We start from the raw sequence: 22,196 nt of genomic DNA, 5'->3' as shown, positions 1-22,196 counted from the left end.
TCTGCTTTAAGATGCCCTCCCCGGACTCGAGAAGTGGTCCAATCGCCCTCGTTTCTCAGTCACCTGATTCATGTGCTGCCATTTTACACACAAGTTTGACTGACAAAATAAATAAATAAATCAGAATTGGCCTATCGGAAACCTCAGCAGAGAAATACACCCTTTTGTAAAGAAGATTAAAAAGACTGGTGATAAAAATCACAGCGGCTGAGGTTTCATGCAGCCAGCGCGGGGTGCTGTGTGCGAATCAGAGAGGCGCTTGCAGTCGGATCTGTGCACACGTTCAGAGGCGATACCGGGTGAAGAAGGAAAAGGGGAGGGAAAGGACAATGCTACAGCCCGTGTCTTTGAAAAATTAGTCTTCAGTCATGGTGATGCCGCATAGATTTCATAATCATCGCCGGCCGTCTTTCTATCACTGACATTGCTTTTTTGTGATTCAGCGCTCTGGCACGGACTCTGCGCCGGCATTTCACCCTCAGCAGCGTCTATTTCAGGGATACTGTAGATTATATTAATACACTGACCAGCTTTGGATGCAGGCCGCTCTGACAGGCTACACCGATTTTCTTCTTTTTTACAAGCAGGTTGATTATTTCTGCAGCTGGGCCACCCTGTTGCCCTGCGCTGGATTTTTGGATGCTTCTCTGGATGTGTGACCGTTTAACGCTTTATTTGGCCGCCGCATGAATTCTCCCACCGGATCCTGGTCCGTGTACGCTGCTGTCCTCCACCACCACCACCTGCTCCTCCTCTTCTCCCTCCTCTGGCCGATTCTCACAGAGGGCACTACCCTCCTCCTCCTCCTCTTCCCTGCCGCTAAAGACATTTTGATCGTCCTCCCCGGTTCCCCCCACCCGGACTCGACCATCACTCCTCCGCCTGCCTCCTCATCCTCCTCCTCCACCACCACCACCGCCGCCTCCTCCTCCTCCGTAACATGTCGGGACAGTCTTTGACCGACCGGATCGCCGCCGCACAGCACAGCATGACCGGGTCTGCCATCAGCAAAGCCGTCTGCAAGGCCACGACGCACGAAGTCAGCGGACCCAAGAAGAAACACCTTGACTGTAGGTTAAGCATACCATCACTGCTTACTGTATAGATAGGCAGCCTGCCTGCATGCATGCATCAAGCGACCAGCATCTTTTTCCTCACAAAGGGTAGCTTGTATAAACAGCATTACGCTCCCCCCTCCCACCACCTCTCTCTCTCTCATCCGGCCCGCTTATGTTCACAGCTTCTTTAATTAGGCACCGTTACATTCCATTAGATTAAAACGTGATTTACGCAGCAGCCGAGCGCACACAGGCTCCACCACTGACCATCAGAGCAAGCGGAGATCTTCTTCGTCTCTCTTTTTTTTTTAATATAAGGCGAGAGGGGGGCAAGCCAGGCATTATCTGTGCATGTCATTCAGGGGAAATAGGCCACTCTGGTATAAGCTAATCATATTGCAACCAGTGTAGGCCTATCCATTATTAATGCCACTATCAGGAGCAGCAGCAGCACTGCTGGAGACTCTTCAGTACAGAATGTGCGTTATTGTGCAACATTTTTCTGCCATGCATTCTCGCTGATAAACGCGCTGCTGGTCAGTCCTAAAGGTGCTGAGGACCCTGTCAAGGTTTTAGGAAGAGCAGTGCACTTTTTCCACTCCCCAGCTAATTGTCTATGCAATCAGTAGCAATGATGCACACAGTGATAAAGAGGATTTCTCACATGTGGATTGCATCAGTGATTATTAGGTGGCTGTTAGGTTAGGTGGCTTTTCTGCCTCACTATAATTACTTGACATGATCAATAGAGAGCATGGGTGATCAATGGCACTGCCAGTCACACTCACATGCAGGCAGACAGACAGCAAGACAGCGAATCTGGAGGAAATGTGGATAAATCAGTCAGAGAGAGACCATGAGGCAAGTGGCCAAACAGCCAGTCATCCAGCTACACACCCACCCACCCAGTCAGTCGGTCGCCTGGCAAGTTTGGCAGTGGATTGGTCAGTCATGTCCACAGCAGAGGGTATCATTGTGGATTTTGGGCTCCCTTACAAGATATGCCACCAGGCATTTCAGTGTAATATATCTAAAGAGGGCTGCCTCACTAAAAAAAAAAAAAAAAAAGAAGAAGAAGAAGCAGGAAACACCCAGTGGGGGCTCAGAAGCAGGTTTCTCTGAGCATTTACGATGAAGGAGCCCTTTTGTGACTCTAGAGCAGGGGTGGGCAATTCCAGGCCTCGAGGGCCGGTGTCCTGCAGGTTTTAGATCTCACCTTGGGTCAGCACACCTGAATCACATGATTAGTTCGTTACCAGGCCTCTGGAGAACTTCAAGACATGTTGAGGAGCTAATTTAGCCATTTAAATCAGCTGTGTTGGTTCAAGGACACATCTAAAACCTGCAGGGACACTGGCCCTCGAGGCCTGGAGTTGCCCACCCCTGCTCTAGAGTAATTCCTGCTGCTTTGATTTCATATTAATCTTACCTCGATGGTGGCAGGCGCTCAGTGTTAATTATTAAGTTTTTTAGAGGCTGATGTTTTACGCTATACACAGTTTCACACATCCTTGGAAAAATAAGTAGAAGAGAATCAAACCTACTGTAGGCTCCACGTTCAGTATCGCCGCAAGTGCATCAACAGACTGGCACCGGTGCTCGTTTGTTATTGTGCTCGCCGCAGACGCCCCAGTTTTATGAGAACATTGGACTCCTGCAGATATTAAACGACAGAAGGTCATCCACCTTCAGCGCCTGCCACGAGTGGGTGTATCTCAGAAACTAGTAAATGTCACTTAACTCAAGGGTGAGAGCAGAAAATCTTAAAATAGAACCGGAGCATTTACATGACAAATGTCCATCTGTCAAGTGGATTATAAAACAGTTTTTGTCACGACTCACAAGGGCAGAGAAGTTTCTCTCAGAGTCGGTCAGTTTATTCTGGTGAAGGTGGTTTATTTTCCTTTTCCACATTGATACGACTCCTTTGTAGATTTGATTCACTCTCATGGATGTGTGAATCACATTTTTTAGTTAAATAAGCAATTTTGTACTGAAGCCATTCAGATGCAGCTGTTCTAATAGATGCCGCAATAAAATACTTTCTATTTCCAGCTAGAGAGCCTCTCTAAGCCAACATCCAGCACTCTCTCTCATCCGCATTAGGGCACACTTTTAAGGTTAAGGAGGCGATCCAGGAAGGAAGTGTGTTTGTCATCAGGCGGTCAGTGGGCCTGAGCCTTAATTTGACTGAGAGGACCTTGGTGGGGAAGTGAATAAAGAATGCAAAGAAAAGGCAGTGAACACAACTGCTCTCAAGGAGCTTCTGATGAGTCAGCTGTACAGGACTGCGTGCAATCACAGGTCTCTTTGTTCAACCATCAATGCATCTGAGACTCTTTTCTAACCAAACCTGCGTGGTAAACTCAGGTTATGAGAAAACGGCGGACATTTGGTTTGTATTTTCAGATAATGCAAAGCTTATTATAAAAGCTCTCTGCATGGAGGACACGAGCGAGTGGAGCAAACTCGGTGTGGCTAAAAGAATACAGAGCTGCCGGGAAGAAACTGTTCAGATTGGAAAGAAAGAATCTGTTAAAATAATCTGAGGTTAGTTTGATAAGCAGAGTTAAAATACACTCTAGTTGTTATTGAGCCACCACAGCAGGCACAGCATAGAATAAATGCTACGCACAATAAATCTATTCAGAGTGACCAAACCCAGGCCTCCTTTTTTTCCCCCCCTCTTACGGGGTCATGACCTTGCCGCTGTGGTAGGTGACTTCAGTGGCAAATGTTCATCTTTGATGACCCACAGCAAATAATGAGCATGACACACACACAAACACAGGGTAATGACATAGTAGAAGAGTAATCAGGCTAAAAATTACCTTCTGCCCCCAGAGCACAGTCAGCAGTGGTATTCACTGTATGATTTCTTTGCTTGTGCGTCACTGCTGAAATGCTGTAGCGTCACGTTGTAGATTTATTCAAAAAGAAGCTAATTGTGTCGAGAATAATTATCTGCCTTTTTTGCTCCGATGTTCTTCGCTTTTGGCCTCTCGGCTGGATTCAGTGAAAGGCAGCAGCGAGAAAGAGGAAGAAGTGACGACAGATGAGCAAAAATACAACGGATGACGGGGCTCAGCCGCACAGGCGGTCAAACAGAAGAGTAATATACATGAATCCCCCCCCCTCCCCGCCACGCAAGGCTTTAAAACACATGGGAGGGAAAAAAAAGTTTTTATTGCATTTTAAAGTAAATCTCTCTTTATGAGCTCAAATCCCTTCAGTCATGCATACTTTAAAACTCTGCTCTTACATTTGATCCTAACCAGTATTACAGGTGTCTTAAATTTAGCGCCGTGTTGTCGTGTAATCGTGCAAACCTTTGCACGCTTGCAGCATAAATCTCACTTCTTTTTGTGTTCTTTATCTGCATTTTTTTTTCCTGTGTGGATTTCGGCTTATCGATAATCCCAGCTGGCAATCGTGCAATCAATACTTCATCATCATCATTGTCATCATCATCACATCCCTCTGGCTATTTGCACAGCCACACATCGATGGTTAAATCCCAGCTGATGAATTGTCACCCAAAGGAACAAATAGATTGGGACATGGAAATGTAGTAATTACCCTACTAAAAGTTAAATATCTCTAAACCTCCAGTGAATTAGTTAGTGGTTACTCACAGGCAGTGTAAAACTGAACACCTTTTGACCTTGTCTGCTGTTTAGTTACAGCTTGATATAGATGTTTGGGTTTTTTTATATTTATTTATTTCTGAATTTCCTAGGATCATCCTTCAAGCTCTGCTTTTGAGCTCAGCTACCTCTAAATATGAGGCAAATATGTGGTTATTTTTCCACTCTGTTGCCTCATCTTACATCGTTTTTATTCAAGTGTCACATAAAACTACTAGAAGCTCTAGTCCTTGCAGTTTAAAAGCCCATGAACATAAAAGCAAACATACAGGGTTTCAGAGAAATGGTCCTAATTTAGACATGGAATGCAAGAGGCACACATTAAGGATTTTAAAGGAGGAATTGAGGATTTTATTGTTGCGTATATATACATATATCTATTCAATATGCGTTAGTTTGGGAATTGTTTCTTGTGCCAATTTTATTGCTTCCTGTGCATGTTACATTTTCTGCTTTCAGATGTAGGGAGTGGACAGACCTTTGGCTTATATTTGGCCCTAAAGCAGGAGACCAAATGTCATGACATTAATGCAGCAGAGTTGAGAGTCTGACAGTCTTGGCTGCGTTCGTAATTCATTGTAGGCCAAGCTGGATGAGGTGACAACCTATAATCAATACTTTTACACTTATTATTGGCTGTGCTGTTCCTGCTGAGGCTTTCGCAGTCGAAACTAAAATAAAATAAGACCAAGCTGAGTTGGATCGAAACATCAGCTGCCGCTGGTCGCTGTTGCTTAGGGTGTGTTTCGACATGCAGTCAATGGTTAGTCAGGGTGCGAACCGGGACTCTTTGGTATCCAGCGTTTCAGTGGCTGCAGAAAACCTCATCAAGCTTTCAAAACAAAACACTGATAACCTCTGATCCTGCAAAAAAAAAAGAAAGAAAAAAAGAAGCAGATCTCAGAAACCAAACAGCTTTCTCAGTATCTCAGCACACAGATGCTCCCCCGTCTGCCTGTGACTACACTGGTTTTCTCTGATTGCACAAGGGACTCTTTAATTTAGTTCCTTTCATTATAATTGTGCGACACACTTTTGTTGCTGGTGTCTTGTTACCAAATTCAAGTGAAACCGCGGATCGTCCTGATTTCACACTTCTCATCTCATCTGGTAACATTTTAGATTCATTTCTTCTGTCTGTTTATCACTTTTGGTCCCAGTGTGTGTTTTACCAGGATTAGCTGAGACCCTGTTACCAGCTGGCCTTTAAGCAGCCTGCACAATCTGACTTTTAACAGCATCACTGAGAATTTGATGCAGATTGTTTATCCAGGAAAAAAATCTCCAGCTTGCTGATAAATGTCACTGAGCAAATAGCATGAGCTATATATTATGAATGCACTCTGTATAGTGTGTTTATAAAAAAAGTTTTTTTTACTGTAGAAATGCCCCAAGTCAAGATAAGAAAATCTGTCCCTGAAGATTTTAACAACCTTTCGTTTACAGTAATTGAACATTTCAGAATCACATAAGTGGATCTGTAGGCTATGCAGTCTGTAATGCACTGTGTAAAACATGTTTGCACCATTTTACTAGAAGCCTGCAAGTCTTTGTGCTTCAACAGATGCCAAACATACTTTGCATTTTGCTTCTGAGCCCAGTTCCTTAAAGAATGTAGGGCAACATTCCTGCAACCCATCCCAGCAACACTTCTTATCTCTATTTAATTATTTTTGTTGTATCTACAAGACTGAGCACAAACAAAAACCCCACTCCTCTGTTTCCCTGCCAGTTCTCAGATGTGAACACGCACATGCGAGCACACACTCGACCTGTCGTTTGCCAGACCTTTGAGTCTGACATACAGCACCGAGCTGTTTTTCCCCCTTTTTTAAAACGTGTTCCACATTTGCTTTAAACGGCCAATTTACATTCTAGATGCGACTCTCGGATGTTAACTGTTGGGAGGGTGGGGGTCATCTGTTTTAGTCCATCATCGCTAACAAAGATGCTCGGGAAGAAAACTCACAGTCAATATTCATCATCACTCCATTCATCTGACAGTTTTTTTTTTTAGTTTTTTTTTCCTAAATAAAATATGTGTCGCTTAAGTTCATTACGCGGGAATGGAATCGACCTTGCAATGTACCTTTCCATCTTCTGAGTTGATATTTTATTGATATTTTTGTAGAGGAGGCTGGCAGCGTTGCTGAATTACAGTCTCAGATGTGCATTTGGAGATACATCCATCTATAGAGACTATATCATTCATCGATATCATTAATCCATCATTTGTTCATTGAGGCGAGATAAATGCACCGGTCAATATGACTTCAGTCTGTGTGATTGTTCACTCCATCAGCAACTGTTGCTTTTATTCACAATGACTTACAGTAAGTGAACAGGCGGGGTTGGAGTTTATTTGTGTGTTCCTTCACCTTGCTTTCACACTTTTCTCCAGATTGTTTCATGGGTCATCTTTTTTTTGTCTCCTCCAGACCTGATCCACTGCACCAATGAGCTGAACGTCAGCATCCCCCACCTGGCAGACACACTGCTGGAGCGCACAACTAGCAACAGCTGGATTGTGGTTTTTAAAGCGCTCATCACCACACACCACCTCATGATGTACGGCAATGAGGTGAGTCAACCCGCATCGACGTATGGATGCCCGGGGAAATTCGGAGGATGTCTGTCCCCTCTGATCTTGTGACAACAGGAAAATTATTTGTCATCCTGACAAAAAACGCTTGTTTTAAAGAGATCTAAAACGCACTATGGTGCTTCTAAAATGATCCGTCTCACTGTTTTTTTGAGGTCAACATTTCCTGAGTGGTGGGACGTGACTTGAAAGGCCAAAATGACTCTGCCGAAGCTCTAAATAAAAATGTAGAAAAGCTTATTCATCTATTTATCAGTATTGCTCTTCCAATAGAAAAAGGCATCAAATAACCTCTCATTACCAGTGACTCCTGTGTGTGTTATCAATTAACTACACAAATTGTCACTAGGCAGCAAAAGATGACGATCAAACCATTTCCTGTACAGTCTAATACTCTGTGAATGAGCACGAGAGAGACTCTGAGCTTGCTGGTGTTTTGATCGATCCTAAATACTTTGTAGAGATTTCTCTCCAACGCACCCTCAGTGAGATTCTTTGAAACCGTGTCTTCCATGTGTCCAGCAAGGACAGATGAAATACTCGGCTGACATTTCAATGGCCAGTATGACAAATCGCAGCGCTCCACTGCGCACCCTGCGAGAGCAGCGACCAAAAAACATCAAACATGTTAAATGATGAGCTTCTGAGACTAGATAGAAGTGCCGTGGCAACGATTACTCCGGGGACGATGACCCTTTCAGAGCATGTGAGCAACAAAGCTTTCAGTGACATGAGCAGTGACATGATGTTTTAAAAATTTGTCAGGGTTGTTTAAATTGGGTGTTTTTAGCCTGGCTTTTTCCTCACTGGTTTTCACCCTGGCCAGAAAGACTGCGTGTTTACAGGCCTCTGAATTGGCATCAAAGCTTGCTTAACGTGATCTGATCCTTTTAAAAAGTGGATGCTGGAATGGGTTTTGCTGCAAATGGGATATCAGTTAAGGAAAGAAGGGGTTGTTTTGTATTGGTAGTGAGGGCAGATTGTGAACGCTAGATCAAGGAAAAGTCGTATGAATCAGCTCTTAATGTTAAAACACCACAGCGAGCTGACTGACCTGATCCACCCTGGCAACCACGACTCAAATAAACCAAACAAATACATGTAGCTTTTTCCAGAGGCTGCCTTTTTTCTCCATTGAGCTCTTAATTGTCTGCCTGCTTTCAGTTGTTACAGGAAAGTTAATCTGCTTCTTTTCACCCTGGGTAACTCAACCTAGACAAACTACATCAAGCCTGGACATGTTTATGAATGCTGATACAGTTTTCAAGGATGTCAGTGTGTCTGTTTCATACAGTTTCAGGAAGATTATTTCACTGTTTCCTTCTTGGCTGTGAAATTAGTAAAAGGCAAAAAAAAAAGTAGGGCAAGAGCTTTCAAATAAAGACGGGGCAAACGGTCAGTGAAACAAGTAAGAAAGTGAGTTACACAGTGATAGCTAATATACCCAAGTTTGGTAACACTGGCTACTATAAGATGCTAGTCAAACCCGTAGACTGTATATTAGACTTTGTTGTAGACACAGTGATGTCACCCACTGGCTTTAATGTTTGCCGTTTTCAATTTCTAGCACCAAATCACAACAACTGTGGCTTCAAGGTGATTTTTTATTGTAAGGTCAAGACCCTACAATAATGCAAAGACAACAGGAAAAAAAACCCAACAATAATATGATGCGACAGCGGGAAGAAAAAACTTCCTTTTAACAGGAAGAAACCTTGACAGAACCAGGCTCAGCGAGAGGCGGCCATCTACTGCGACCGGTTAGGGGTGAGGGGAGGAAGACAGGACAAAGACACACTGTGGAAGAGAGCCAGAGATGAATAATAACTGATGATTAAATGGTGGTGTAATTTTTGCAGCCTTAAATCTGCTTTTGTGTTGCAGATGTTGTGTTTTTTTTTTAGATCAGATGCAACTTTGAACAAGCGCCAATTGCTAAGTTAGCAGCTAATGCTGACTAGCTTAGAATTTGGCCATGTGCAGGTTAGAGAGTGCACTGCTGATAGCAACCACTGGTTACTAATGAGAAATGTGTTATCCCTGACCATTTGGTGAGCAGTTGCTGGAGATTGTTAGTTGAAATTTGGAGCAAAGAGGTATACAGGGGTTATGAACGCTTTGGGCAACAAGCGTTGGGCATTGACAGCAATTTACACTATATCTATAAACACTCGACAATTACTCACTGAGTGGTGGAGAAGCCTTAAAGCATAGCAGTAAAATATGTGCAAAATATATGGGCAAATGTTGAAGCCTGCTAGCAAACAAAGCAATCACAAGAAGGTTTTTGGTGCAGCACCACGAGGTGGCTGTAGCTCAGAAGGTAGAACAAGATAATTGAAAGGTTGGTGGTTCAATCTCTGGCAGCTCCAGTGTTAGCTAGAAAGCACTTAGGTGCAGAAAAAAAGACCTTTTATTAATGGATGAATAAAGCATATTGTATAAAGTGCTTGGAGTGCTCCAGTACAGTAGAAAAGCCCTCTATAAGGACCAGTCCTTTTAGCATTTACCCTCTTTGCAAACCACTTGCCAACTGCTCAGGGAATACGGTTTTCCTAGACCTGCATGACTGAGGCCTTAGCAAAGTGCATACACAAAATGCCAGGCCTGTGGTGCTTTTTCAAATTCTTCTTCCGAGTTTCCGTGGTGACATGAACAAAAGTCTGTCACAGATACAAACTTTGGTGACCTTTAAATTACGTACGAGCAACGTATGTGGATTGAGACATGTGAAACAAACACAAATGGAGAATATAACGTCACATTTGCAGGGAGGTGGTGAATATGAAAATCAAAAGAATCGTGATTTATAATAAATCTTTTAAAAAAACATATAGATGCTAAAAATCGCTGCACGTGTGATGATGTTTGTGCAAGGTTTCATTCATATATAATTATAGGTAGGGTAGATACACAAATATATACATATGCTATGATCTTTACAGTAAGATGCCACAGATATTCTAATTATTGATAACATATAAATACAATAACACTAGATTTTAATTCACTGAAAACACACAGAAAGCACAGATAATATTACAGTGCACAGTAATATTATTTGTCACACTACTGCATTAAAAAGGCACCGAAACAATAAACAGAGTTCAACTGGAAGGTACATTTTATTACTTTTAAATGTAACTTTGCAAAAAGAAGAACTTTTTTTGTCAAACGTTACCTGCGTCACCCAAGCCAGCACAATTACCCTCTGAAAAATGCAGATAAAGCTGCAACATTTGTGTACATACAGGCTGCCCATGTGGCAGTTTGGCCTTGACTTGAAACTGTCAGGCCACAGAAAGAGAGAAATCACTAACTCATTCTTCTGTTCTTTTTCCTTCAGAGATTGATGCAGTACCTTGCCTCCAGGAATACACTCTTCAACCTCAACAACTTTCTAGATAAGGCTGCACTACAAGGTGATTTAATGCCATTTGGCTCTTTGTAGACTCAGCAGTGCTGTACATCTAACAAAATGACTTTATGTCGGACTCTCGCTGCCTCTGTAGCGCTATCAATAAGCTGCTGCTCAGACGGACCAAATCTGAAAAACCTACCGATGACTGTACCCTTTGTTTGTTACAAAGGGTGCGGAAAATTAAAAAAACATGCTTGGTGACTTTTTAATTATATATACAAAAGGAAAACAAGATAAATAAATAAAGTAAGGTAATGCATGAGCACTGGAAATGCGGGTTGGTCGCAAAGAAGCGACTATATTTTTAATTAAAATAAGTGTAGCTTCTTAATCTAATGTGAAAATTGGTCAAGCTGATCAATCTCTAACTGCAGCACCCTCTCTCTGCCCTACAGGGTATAACATGTCAACCTTCATCAGACGCTACAGCCGCTACCTGAATGAAAAAGCCATGTCTTACAGACTAGCAGCGGTGGACTTCACAAAAATGAAGAGAGGGTAGGATACTCTTGCTTGTAACACTTTGCCTGTTGTTTATCCTCTGCTTTACCTGTATAGTAGAAACAGTAAATATATTTTCTATTTTTCCTTAAATGTACATTTATGTTAACAAGTAGTCATTGCAGCCCCAAGTGGCAAATGCATGTCTTGTAAAAACAGTGTGTTCAAAATGGTTTCTATTTTTGTGTCAAGTGGTCTTGTGCCTATGTTTGAGATGAGCAACACAACAGTTTTGTTTGCATATGGGCAGCCAATCAGAAGACAGTAGGACCTTAAAGAGACAGAGCTAAAAGGGCACAGAGAGTAGATGAACTGAGCCTTTGAGTAATAAAAGCTTAGAGTCGCTGTTAGTGATATTCTAGAACAATGTTGAGCAAGAAATTGAACAGCCTTTGATGCTAAAATGCTGTATTAGAGTCAGTATATCATAACTGCAATCTTAAAACATTGTAATTATAAGCTAGTGGTCATAACAGACCAAACAAAGGAAAACAATTACAAGTATTGAACCAACAAAGGATGATTGTGAGGTTGGTTTAGGACATGCGTGAGGACATTTTTACATTTTTCAGTGGGGAGGTCAGAGTGGGATTACATCAGGGTTAGATGAGGTCAGGCAGGACCTTCAGTGGATTATAGTGTTTGCAGATGATAGTGTGACCTGTAGTGAGAGTAGGGAGGAGTTGGAAGAGAGCCTGGAGAAGTGGAGGTATGCTCCAGAGAGAAGAGGAAGAAGAGGAGGGAACAGTTGTAAAGTATGGTTTAGAGATGCCACTAACAAAAAGACCAGAGGCAGAGATGAAGATGCTCAGATTTTCACTGAGAGTGACCAAAATGGACCAGATCAGAAATGAATACATCAGCGAGACAGCTCAGGACGACCAGTTCGGAGATAAAGTTAGAGAAGCGAGGCAGAGACTGTTTGACACGTGCAAAGGAGGGCTAGTGGATATGTTTGATGCTGAAAATGAAGCTGGCCAGGTAAGACAAAAAGAGGAAGACCACAGAGGAGGAAGTTACATACTCTTGATTTTCAGTACATCACTTCCTCTACAGGCTTGATGAGTTCTGCGTGTGTTCTCCTGTGTGATTCTTAGGGCTGATGGTGTGATGCGCACCATGAACACAGAGAAGCTGATTAAGACTTTGCCCATCATTCAGAACCAGCTGGATGCACTGCTGGATTTCCAGGTAAACATCTGCCTTAATCGCTCCAAACCCTTTAATGTAAGCAATTGTAGCTGTCACTTCAATATCTCATCTCTCGTTCGTTCCTCCTATCGTCCAGCCAAACTCCAACGAGCTGACGAACGGAGTGATCAACACAGCCTTCATGTTGCTGTTTAAAGACTCCATACGGTTGTTTGCCGCTTATAACGAAGGCGTCATCAACATGTTGGGTACGCACGACACGGCAGATCCTGAGTTCATCTATCTTTAGTTCGTTCTATATTTATGTGGTAATTTTCCTCTGATGTCAAGATCACAAGACTGTGACTCCATCCAACTCCACTTAATCCTTCTTTAGAGAAAATCAATTTTTCCTCCCACTGTCTTCCAGAGTTAAATTAAGGGCCACTGTGTAATGATCAACTTCTTTTCTTCCATTAATTATTAAGGCAGTGAGGTGTGAGGGTCTGATAAGAGACCATCAGACTCTATGATTTTATTGTAAGTGGGAGTCTTAATGAAAATTAATTTCATCCTGCATGGACAAGAATTGGACAGGCCTAACAGGGAAAATCAGTACCAGATAGATTTTTAAAAGTTGTTTTTTACAGTATACACTGCTGCAGGTCAAAGTAAATTCTGTTTTTGAGCTGTTTCTCGTCTTCTGGCACGCAGAGAAATACTTTGACATGAAGAAGAACCAGTGCAAAGAAGCTTTGGAGATCTACAAGACCTTCCTCAACAGGATGACCAAACTGTCCGAGTTTCTCAAAGTGGCGGAGGTAACGTCCGTTTGTCCTGCCGCTCTTCGATGGAGTTAAACACCTGTAAAGACGATGGGAATATCTATTTGGAGCGAATCTCAACGGCCTTCCTTCCTCTCTGATTTTATATAAATATATTAAATGCTCCTTTCTCATTTCGTCCTGTCACTCAGGAGAAATTTAATCTGCAGAAAAGCGCACTTGAACCTGTTGAGATTTGCTCCAGACTTCTGTTACCCCAGGAACTGATTTACGGTCAGTCTTCTCAGACCTAAACTGACCGCAGATCAGCCTCCGGGAGCTTCTTCTCTTTAATCTTCCAAGTCTCTTTTTTGCACTAGATCTTCTCCTGTTTCTGTCCCTCTCTTGCCCTGGCCTAGGGAGGGGTTTACTTCAAGGCAGTCATTAACGCCAGACTCTTATAGGCTATCAGAGAGACACTCATGTAGAGCTTCCAGTTGAGAGACCCCTCGTGTGCTGCCTGTTCACATGCCTGCACTGCATGCCCAAGCAAGCTCTTTTTCTATCACTATCTCTTTCTCTTGTTCTAATAGCTTAATTTCCACCCTATTTCTTTTTTTTGTTTTGTTAATAAATAGAAGTTTCTTTTATTTTTAAATGGCTGTTACTCCGTTAACAGCTCTTGCTGGGCTTCACAATAAATATAAACAGTTTTATGATCTGTAGACTGCGCAGAGTAATCGTGTACATCTTCAAAAGCTGCCTCGCTGCTTGGTTTCGTTCCCATTTGGAAGAAGGTTTGGGATGCAGCCACTTGATCCCAAAGAAAGAGAGAAAAAAAAGGAAAAAGAAAGAAAGACTAACGTTGACTTTAAGGACCCATTCATTTTACCTGTCTAACAAAATGTGTTTGTCTGTTTGTGTGTCATCTGTGCTCCCCCTCCCCTTCTTCTTTCTGTTCAAAGTCAACATTAGTTGAGTGTCTTCCTTTTGGATGTTTCTTATCTTGCAGTCACATGACCTGTTGTCTGCCCTCTGTGCCCTGCCTGTCTAAACAGTCGTTGTGCTCAGCTTTCATTTCCAACCAGATCTCATCGTGTGTGTATTTATAAGTGTGTGTGTGTACATGTACTGTGTGCGTGTGCGTGTATATATATATACATATATATAGGTGTTTGTATGCGTGTGCATGCGCCTTCCTCCTCTGTTGTCTTTTCTTTGTTTTCCTTTACAGCCACTGCATGAAGTAATGAATGCTTGGGTTTGATTCTTCTTTCTCCCTCCTCCTCCTCTTCCTCTTCTTCCTTCAACACGCCTCTTCCCTTTATTTTTTATTACTATGTGGTCTATTGGGTTTCTTTCTTTCTTTCTTTTTTTGGTTATTCCCTGATTTATTGTTACATTTGGTTTTATTTTTATTTTGCCTCCCTCCTCCCTCCCCCTATCCCTCCTTCCTTTTTTTGTGACACAGCGAGTTGGGATAGATCAGGGCGACAGCCCCGATCTCACACAGGTCAGTCTACATCTCATCTCAATCAGTCAATCAACCAGTCAGTCAACCAGTGTATTAAATCCGTCAAAGTCAGTCCCATAATGCTTCATTCTAAACGCTCCCGTTCCCTACTCACCCTACAGACCTGCCCACACTGCAGCTGCCCCGTTCTCCTCCTCTCTTCTTCACTCTCCTTAACTCCTTCACTTTGTCTCCTTTTCTGTCTGAATCGAGAATAGAGAGGACACATGCAACTAGCCTGAAAGCAGCATTTCCCCCCCCCCCCTGACAATTTTTAGTCCTGTTTTCCTATCTGAATCCTTGCAGAACAAATTTTACTCTAAGGTAAGATTTTTTTAAATCAGTTTTTATGCAGCACAGCCACAAAAGTTTTCAGTCTCTCTCTCTCTCTTTTTTCAGATTAATTTTAGACTGGGGCATATAATATGTCAGAATTTTTTCTGGCAGTCTTTCAGGCATTTTCCCAGTGTAAATATCAAAGCTTGTCTGTTGACTCAAAGGCTTATCATACAAAAAAAAGTCAGCACAACTTTATGAAATAGGCTTTTGTCCATCTAAGCAGTGTTCACATCACTTTCTGAACAGATTATGTCCCTTTGTATTATTAGCTGTGGGGAGAGCAGCGAATGGTTTTTGTTAAATAGGTTTCTGCAAATATGACTTGGATAGGTGTACATAATGCCATCATAAGTACTGCATACTATGCTATGGTCCTTGAATACAGCTTATCCTTTTCATTGGATTTTAACAATGTGACAAAAAAAACTTAAATGGAAAAAAGTTGTTTTTTCTTTTTCTTTTCTACATTTATGTCGTGTTTGTAGTGCTTATGAAGACCTTATATGCCCTTATTCAACAACATAGTGAACCATGCCTTTACTAAGCTCTAGATATGTGTCTGTTTTAATTTTAAACTTTTAGCATATTCTAGATTTCTCTGAAGAAGGATGCCCAGAATTCGCATTTTACTCTCTTTCCCCCTTAAAATAAGTATATGAGAAATCTTTTCTTTGCCTGTTGTGTTTGCCTTGTGTTCTCTGGTGCTGAAATGTAAAGCTCTGGGTGAAAACTGTGGTATCACATGTGGTCCAAATGAACCCATCCATCCTTTTTGTTTTCCAGTAATGAGTGCAGGCCAGCTGTTCGATGTGTATACCTGGTTTTTTCACCAGATGTTTACATTTGACTGAGTTAACTTCCTTGGCTTCCAGCGGGACACAGTTTTGGTGCTTAGCTCCAGTGATTACTTCCTCAGCCAATCAAACCACTAACACATGAATCTCACTGTGGAATCCACAAGTTAACTCTTAAATTTTGGATAGTGATTTTCTTTCTGTGTATGCGTGTGTAAGTGTGTGTGTTTACGAGAGCATTTGTGCACTGCTGGCCTCTGCATGGGCTCGTTAGATGGTTCACAGACGTGTTTGTTGTGTTTCGACTCTGGAGCCCCGCAGCGATGATGCTCTGCTCTGTCCCGACCTGTCAGTCCTGCTGTGGACTCGCTTGCATGATCCAAAGCTAACATGTGCATGCTGGCCAACCAAACCTGATGAAACCAAATGAAAAAAACAAAAAAACAGAACAAAGAGCTGTCATAGAGTAGATAGTGAATTTGAGGGTGATGTCTAAATTTTGCTGCTGCTTTGTGTGTGTGAGAGAGAGATGAAATGAGAAGTGAGGAGAGGAGGGAAAAGCGAGCTAAGTGCCCCAATTTGCCTACTTGCCCATGGTTGTAATCTGCTGAACCCCACCCCCCTCAGGCTCCCAGTTCTCTCCTGGAGGCTCTGGAGCAGCATCTAGCTTCTCTGGAAGGCAGGAAGCTCAAGGACCTCTCCACCGCCAGCAGGTATGATCAGATCACAGACAGGCACCTCAGGCCTGCTGCATCACTCACTTAATGCTACTTTTAAAACTATTATTTCTGCTACAGCTGTTCTTTCCCTTACTGCTACCAGCATTAGCACTACAGCAACCATGGTGTACTGCTGATCTGCCACCATGAATTTTACTACTGCCAGATTTTTACAGTTTCTCTTATAGCAAACATAAAACTTGCATTTTACCTACATGCATCATATGCTGTTGCTTAAATGATACTTACAATCAAATTTTACTCAAAGTTCGTTTCTGATCACTACTTTGAAACATTTCAACCGTGGGTCATGCTGATGGTGCCCAGATAACTAAATGGTTTTTTTTTTTAGCTTTACATGGTGTTGTTAAAAAGTATCAAAGAGTAAAGTAAAGAATATCCCCCCCAAAAAGAAAAAGAAATTTAAAGAGACCTGTAAACCCTGTGTGTGTTTGCGGGTGTGTGTCTTACCTTAAGATCCAGCACCTTGTCCAGTGCAGTGTCATCTCTCTCCAGCACGGGGATCTCTCTCAGCCGCATGGAAGACAAGACGGAGGACAACCGACTGCAGCAACACAAGGTGAGTCAAACCTGTCCACATACTGTGGACAGGTTTGCACAGTTCATACATACCACGTGCCAGAACTATTGCAGGGATTCAACCACAATATGATTGCCTGTGCTTTTAGGTTCTTTTGTCTTCTATGCTAGTGAAACACTCTGAAATCCGTTCACGTGTGTGAACCATGTAGACCTCGGTGTCTTAAGACTTTCTGCCCTCCACACTGTTGTTAAAGTTGAATAGACAAGTGCATTAATTCTGCAGTACAGTGAAATACGCTGTTTCTCTGTAGTGTACAGAGATGCACACAGAATAGAAATGAACTCTCAGTCTACATACTGCACTCCTGCAGTGGAGTTTATTCTCAAACAAACCATCCTGGCCTTTCATTTGATAGTAACAATTTAAAGGAAGATTAACCCTTGAAATACACACTCACTGGATGCTTTGTTATTTATATCTAATAAAATTCTCATTAATGAAACTATTAAACTGGGCAATAATATGGCAGCAACTCATTTAGATGAGTTAAAGAATGTAGACATGGTCAAGATAACCTGCTGAAGTTCAAACCAAGCATCAGAATGGGGAAGAAAGGTGAGGAGACTTTGCATGTAGCATGGTTGTTAGTGCCAGACGGGCACTTTCCCACACAACCATCTCTAGGGTTACAGAGAAAATATCCAGCAAGATGCAGTTCTCTGGGAGAAAATGCCTCGTTGATGTCAGAAGAGAATGACCAGACTGCTTCAAGCTGATAGGAAGACAACAGTAATTTAAAAAAAAAAAAAACACTCGTTACAACCATGGTATGCAGAAGAGCATAACACATCCAGCTTTGAGGACAACCTTAATCGCTTTTGGACAAAAGAAGATATGATCTGATCTGGTCTCATAAAACCATGGATCCATCCTGCCTATATGGATGGTTCAGGTTGGTGGTGGTGTAAGGATGTGGGGGATGTTTTCTTGGCATACCCCTTGATACCACTGGGTATTGTTTAAACACCACAGCCTGCCTGAGTATTTATGACTGCAGTGTACCCATCTTTTGATGGCTGTTCCCACCAGCAACTCTAACTGGCTTCTTGAACATGACAATGAGTTCACTGCACTCAAATGGCCTCCGTAGTAACCAGATCTCAATCCAATAGAGCACCTTTGGTATGTGGTGGAACAAGTAATACTAGATGTGCAGCTGACAAATCTGCTACCATGTCAACATAGACAAAATCCTTTGAGGAAAATCGCCAGCACCTTGTTGAATCGCTGCTAATAAGGATTAAGGAAGCTCTGAAGGCAAAAACAAAAAAAGAGTCTGACATAGTACTAGCAAAGTGAACCTTGTGTGTATTATACTAACCATAATCATCTACATTGTGTTGATGTATTCTGTCTAGGAGGACGGTCACAAAGTGATCGACATTCAGACACCTAACGTGTCACCCAGCACCCAATCAGTGGGCAGTGCCAACAGCAGTGGAGGGGCCACAGATCTCTTCTCTAACTCACCTATTGTACCCGTCAACAACCAGTGAGTGTATTGTCTGCGCTTATATATAGTTTCTACAAAGAAAAAAAGTGCCTCCTATCTATACTGCTAAAAAGAGTGTTTTTTGTATTAGTTAAATGTCACAAGTCTATTTCCTTGATCTTATCCTGATATTTTGTCCAGTTACCCTACGTCTTTAGATGAAAGCCTTTAGCCTTTACATTTTTAGAATAAAGTGAGGAAAAAAACTGTGCTTTCCACTCCATTTTCCTTCCTGCAGTGTGCCAAACCTGACTAGTGAGCTGTTCACCCTGCAGCCTAACTTCACCCCCATCCAGACCACACACATTGTGCCCAACAACAACAACGCCTGGGGAGGTAGGACCACGCACGCACACGCACGCACGCACATGTACACATAATCATGTTAACGTACAATGAAGCATGAGAGTAAATTCCCACTCACTACCTCACACACACACACACACATACAAACAAGCACACGCTTAAAGCATGTTATGCTTTGACAATGACAGCTAGCTTCTTCATGCTTTTTGACTCATTTCTTCTCTTTTCACGTTACCATGGTTACCTGTGGACATTAGGTGACTTGCTAAAGCCATCCCCACCCACTCAAATTCACAGTCCTGGAGCCCCGTTGCACTCTGGGAAGATGCTGCCCAATGATTTGGACTCATCCTTAGCCAACCTTGTTGGGAGTGAGTACAAAATGTGCAAATTTTCTCTTCACATTTTCCCTGTTAACCAGTCTTGCTGTGTCTCCCTTTCAACTGATGCTATGTTTATTTTTGTTTTATTTCTTCTCCCAGACCTGCAGTTTGGGGGGACGCCAGCTAAAAAGTGAGTGGGTTTGCCTTACATCAAAAGCCGAGCCGCAGGCAGACGACTGCTGTCGGATCTCTCACGCTGTTCAATGATTTTTGCATCCTCTGTGCACCTGCAAATGCACGTGTTAGATCGTGTGTGTTTTTGTGCATCAGGCCAGAGCTCCAGTGGAGTCAGCTGGTAGAGAAGAAGCCGACGGGTGGTAGTGGCTGGCAATCGAAGACCATGTGCACCAGCACCAACTGGACTCACACCACCCATCCCATGGCACCTGCACCCATGCCCGTTCCTCAAATGGTAAAATAAATGCTACAATTACTTTTTAATTGCCTGCGAGAGTTTGTGCTTGCGTCATCAAGGTCCTGTGGTTGCACTTACACTTCCTCTGACACTTTTTTCCCCCACTTCTGCTGCTTGATTAGATGTCTTCTCAAGACAGTATGGGTGTGAAGGTTTCTGCTTTATTAACAGTTTCTCCAGTCTCCACTTAGTATGGTTGGTTAATTTGGGATTAAAATATAATTTCACATATAAATTTCTGTAAACCAAAGCTAGCTATAAGTGGATGAGGGATCCTAGGTGAATTTCTAAATGGATGGGTTTGCTCCAGCGCGATGGCCAAGAAACTGAAAAGGTTTCTGGCTTCCATGCTGTTTAGTCAGTTGCTTTATCGCTCATTAGTGTTTCCCTACTGGCCGGTAGACTTTATAATGTGATAAGGTAATAAAAACAAAACAGATTTTTCTAGGCGCTTCTGAGCTTTTAAAACTGGAACCCCAAAGCCTCAGCTTTTTTAAGATAATGATAAAAACTGACATTGCGCACAGTTGGATTTTTCTCCCAAAAGTCTTTATAGATGTCTAATAATTGTGGTCATGTGAAAGAGACCAAGTGACCACTGAGAAGATTGGCAGTGAGGCTGTATCCAGCTCTTTCAATGCATCAGTACTTTTGAAGGAGCTCCCAAATGTGTCTGTGCCTTTTGTGCTCCATGCCAATTATCTACACGTCTCTTTAATTCAGTCTGGTTTCATCCTTTTAATTTTGGACTGATTGACCTCTCAACTCAAACTGCTCATTTTCTCGGCAAATGGTTTGGAAAGATGGTGGCACGCCTTGAATGGAAAGTAGATGATTTTAACATGAGGAAAGTGCAAAAAATTCCGCTTTATCTTCTCTGCCTGTTTGGAGAAAGAGAACGGGCATGGCTGTGATTGTGGTATGCGGAACTATTTTAGAGGTCTTTAACTGTTTTTCTTTTCTCTCTTTCCTTTAACTCGACAGAATGGGATGATCTATACTGGCTATGTAAGTTTCTTCAGCCCCCTTTCCTTCACTCCTCGTTTTGTCCACGACATCCTCCAGAACTGCACTGCTTTGCTTTCTTAATCATTTTCCTTATTGTACTGTCTTAGAACTGCCCTTTTATCCCTTGTGGTGTCATCTCGATTCAGTGTTGTTAAACGTTAAAACTGATTTTGTTTAACAAGATCTTGTAAAAGCCGAATGAATGGGAATATTTATTTGGCATAAAAAAACAAAAAATGACTTTCTTTGAGGTACATCTTTGACAGATTAGAAATTAATTGCCCTAACAGAATTAGCGTTAATTTTAATTTATTTCTTTTGGTCACTATTAAAAAGTATTGTGCATTACGCCCCTCCCTGTTTTTCTGTACAGGCTCCAGCACCAGTGGCTTTTCCTATGACGACACCCCAAGTGCCTGTGTATGGAATGGTAAAGAACAACTTCCAGTCTTATCGTGGTCTTATAGTCAGAGATTTTTAATTTATCCAATAAATACTGTTTATTTTTATTGTTTTGTCTCGGTTCACGTTTACTCCCCACCTGTTTCGCTCCCTCATACTCTTCTCCTTCCCTGCCTGCTCTCACCTGTGCTCTGAGAAGCTCCCTCCTCAGATGAATCATCAGATGGGGGGCATTCCCATGATGCCCCCACAGCATGTCATGTATAACCAGCCTGTCCTGAGACCCACCAATCCTTTTGGACCCATCCCAGGAACACAGGTAACATCAGCCCTCACAAAAACAAGCAGAAATGTTAATGAACATGCCAGAGAGCGTGGGGACAAGAGCATAGCATATGGGCACTAATGGGATCATCTCAAGTAGTGCAATGGTTGTACGCAGTTGTGTTGCACAAAGACCAGAGCGTTCTCACTCCCGAGGCGTAACGTGTCGACGTTTTGTCACGTCCCGCGGCGTTCCTGAGGAACGCGAAAGGAGACCTTCGGCGTTCTTATGGTACGCGGCGGGTTATGGCTGGAATCCAGTGCAATGACGCTCCCGCGGTAGTAGACGTTCCAGCCCTGTATTCCAGCCCTAAACCTAACCTTATCCCTAGCCCTGACCATAACCTTATTCCTGACCTTAACCAGATAATGATGTTAAATAGCGTGTTTCTAAGCGATTTGAAGAAAAAGAGCGAACATGTGTAGGTTCAGTCCATTCGGTTCTCTTATTTCCTCTTTTTCCGAGGTCGTCATTTAGGAACGTGGTGGGTAGCCGAAAACGTAATATGGTGACGATTTGTCACCTAGCGTAAAATGTTGCGCTTTGGGAGTGAGAACGGGTACAAAGACACAAGTTTAGTAGTTTTGCCTCTGTACACCACCACAGTGGATTTTAAATCAACCAATCATGATGTGATTGAAGTGTAGACTTTCAGCTTTAATTCAAGGGGTTTAACAGAAAAATTTGACAAACTTTTTTAGGAATTGCAGCAAGTTTTATAGATATTCTCACATTTTCAGAGGCTTCGCATTAATTGGACAGTTTACTGTTT

General features: G+C 42.4%; 1 protein-coding gene across 6 annotated transcripts in view; it reads left to right on the top strand.

The window, feature by feature from the left end:
• Positions 1-114: 114 nt before the first annotated feature.
• The window catches only part of LOC113030110 (phosphatidylinositol-binding clathrin assembly protein-like), a 29,530-nt gene continuing 7,448 nt past the window's right edge, over positions 115-22,196 (top strand). Inside the window, exons 1-19 of one of the 6 annotated variants that reach the window (XM_026181240.1) lie at positions 122-1,070; positions 7,144-7,286; positions 10,654-10,729; positions 11,124-11,226; positions 12,327-12,420; positions 12,518-12,629; positions 13,075-13,181; positions 14,090-14,098; positions 14,596-14,637; positions 16,398-16,483; positions 16,967-17,069; positions 18,452-18,585; positions 18,824-18,921; positions 19,149-19,262; positions 19,374-19,404; positions 19,545-19,686; positions 20,674-20,697; positions 21,071-21,127; positions 21,299-21,418. In XM_026181240.1, coding sequence (XP_026037025.1) covers positions 941-1,070; positions 7,144-7,286; positions 10,654-10,729; positions 11,124-11,226; positions 12,327-12,420; positions 12,518-12,629; positions 13,075-13,181; positions 14,090-14,098; positions 14,596-14,637; positions 16,398-16,483; positions 16,967-17,069; positions 18,452-18,585; positions 18,824-18,921; positions 19,149-19,262; positions 19,374-19,404; positions 19,545-19,686; positions 20,674-20,697; positions 21,071-21,127; positions 21,299-21,418 — 1,725 coding nt within the window. In that variant the 5' untranslated portion in view covers positions 122-940. Of the gene's footprint in view, positions 1,071-7,143; positions 7,287-10,653; positions 10,730-11,123; positions 11,227-12,326; positions 12,421-12,517; positions 12,630-13,074; positions 13,182-14,089; positions 14,099-14,595; positions 14,638-16,397; positions 16,484-16,966; positions 17,070-18,451; positions 18,586-18,823; positions 18,922-19,148; positions 19,263-19,373; positions 19,405-19,544; positions 19,687-20,673; positions 20,698-21,070; positions 21,128-21,298; positions 21,419-22,196 lie in introns of all 6 variants that reach the window. The other 5 variants (XM_026181243.1, XM_026181242.1, XM_026181241.1 and 2 more) reach the window with 5 other exon arrangements.

The sequence above is a fragment of the Astatotilapia calliptera genome, chromosome 10, assembly GCF_900246225.1.
Source record: "Astatotilapia calliptera chromosome 10, fAstCal1.2, whole genome shotgun sequence".
Classification (NCBI taxonomy): domain Eukaryota; kingdom Metazoa; phylum Chordata; class Actinopteri; order Cichliformes; family Cichlidae; genus Astatotilapia; species Astatotilapia calliptera.
This window is presented reverse-complemented; position numbering and strand designations above follow the sequence as displayed.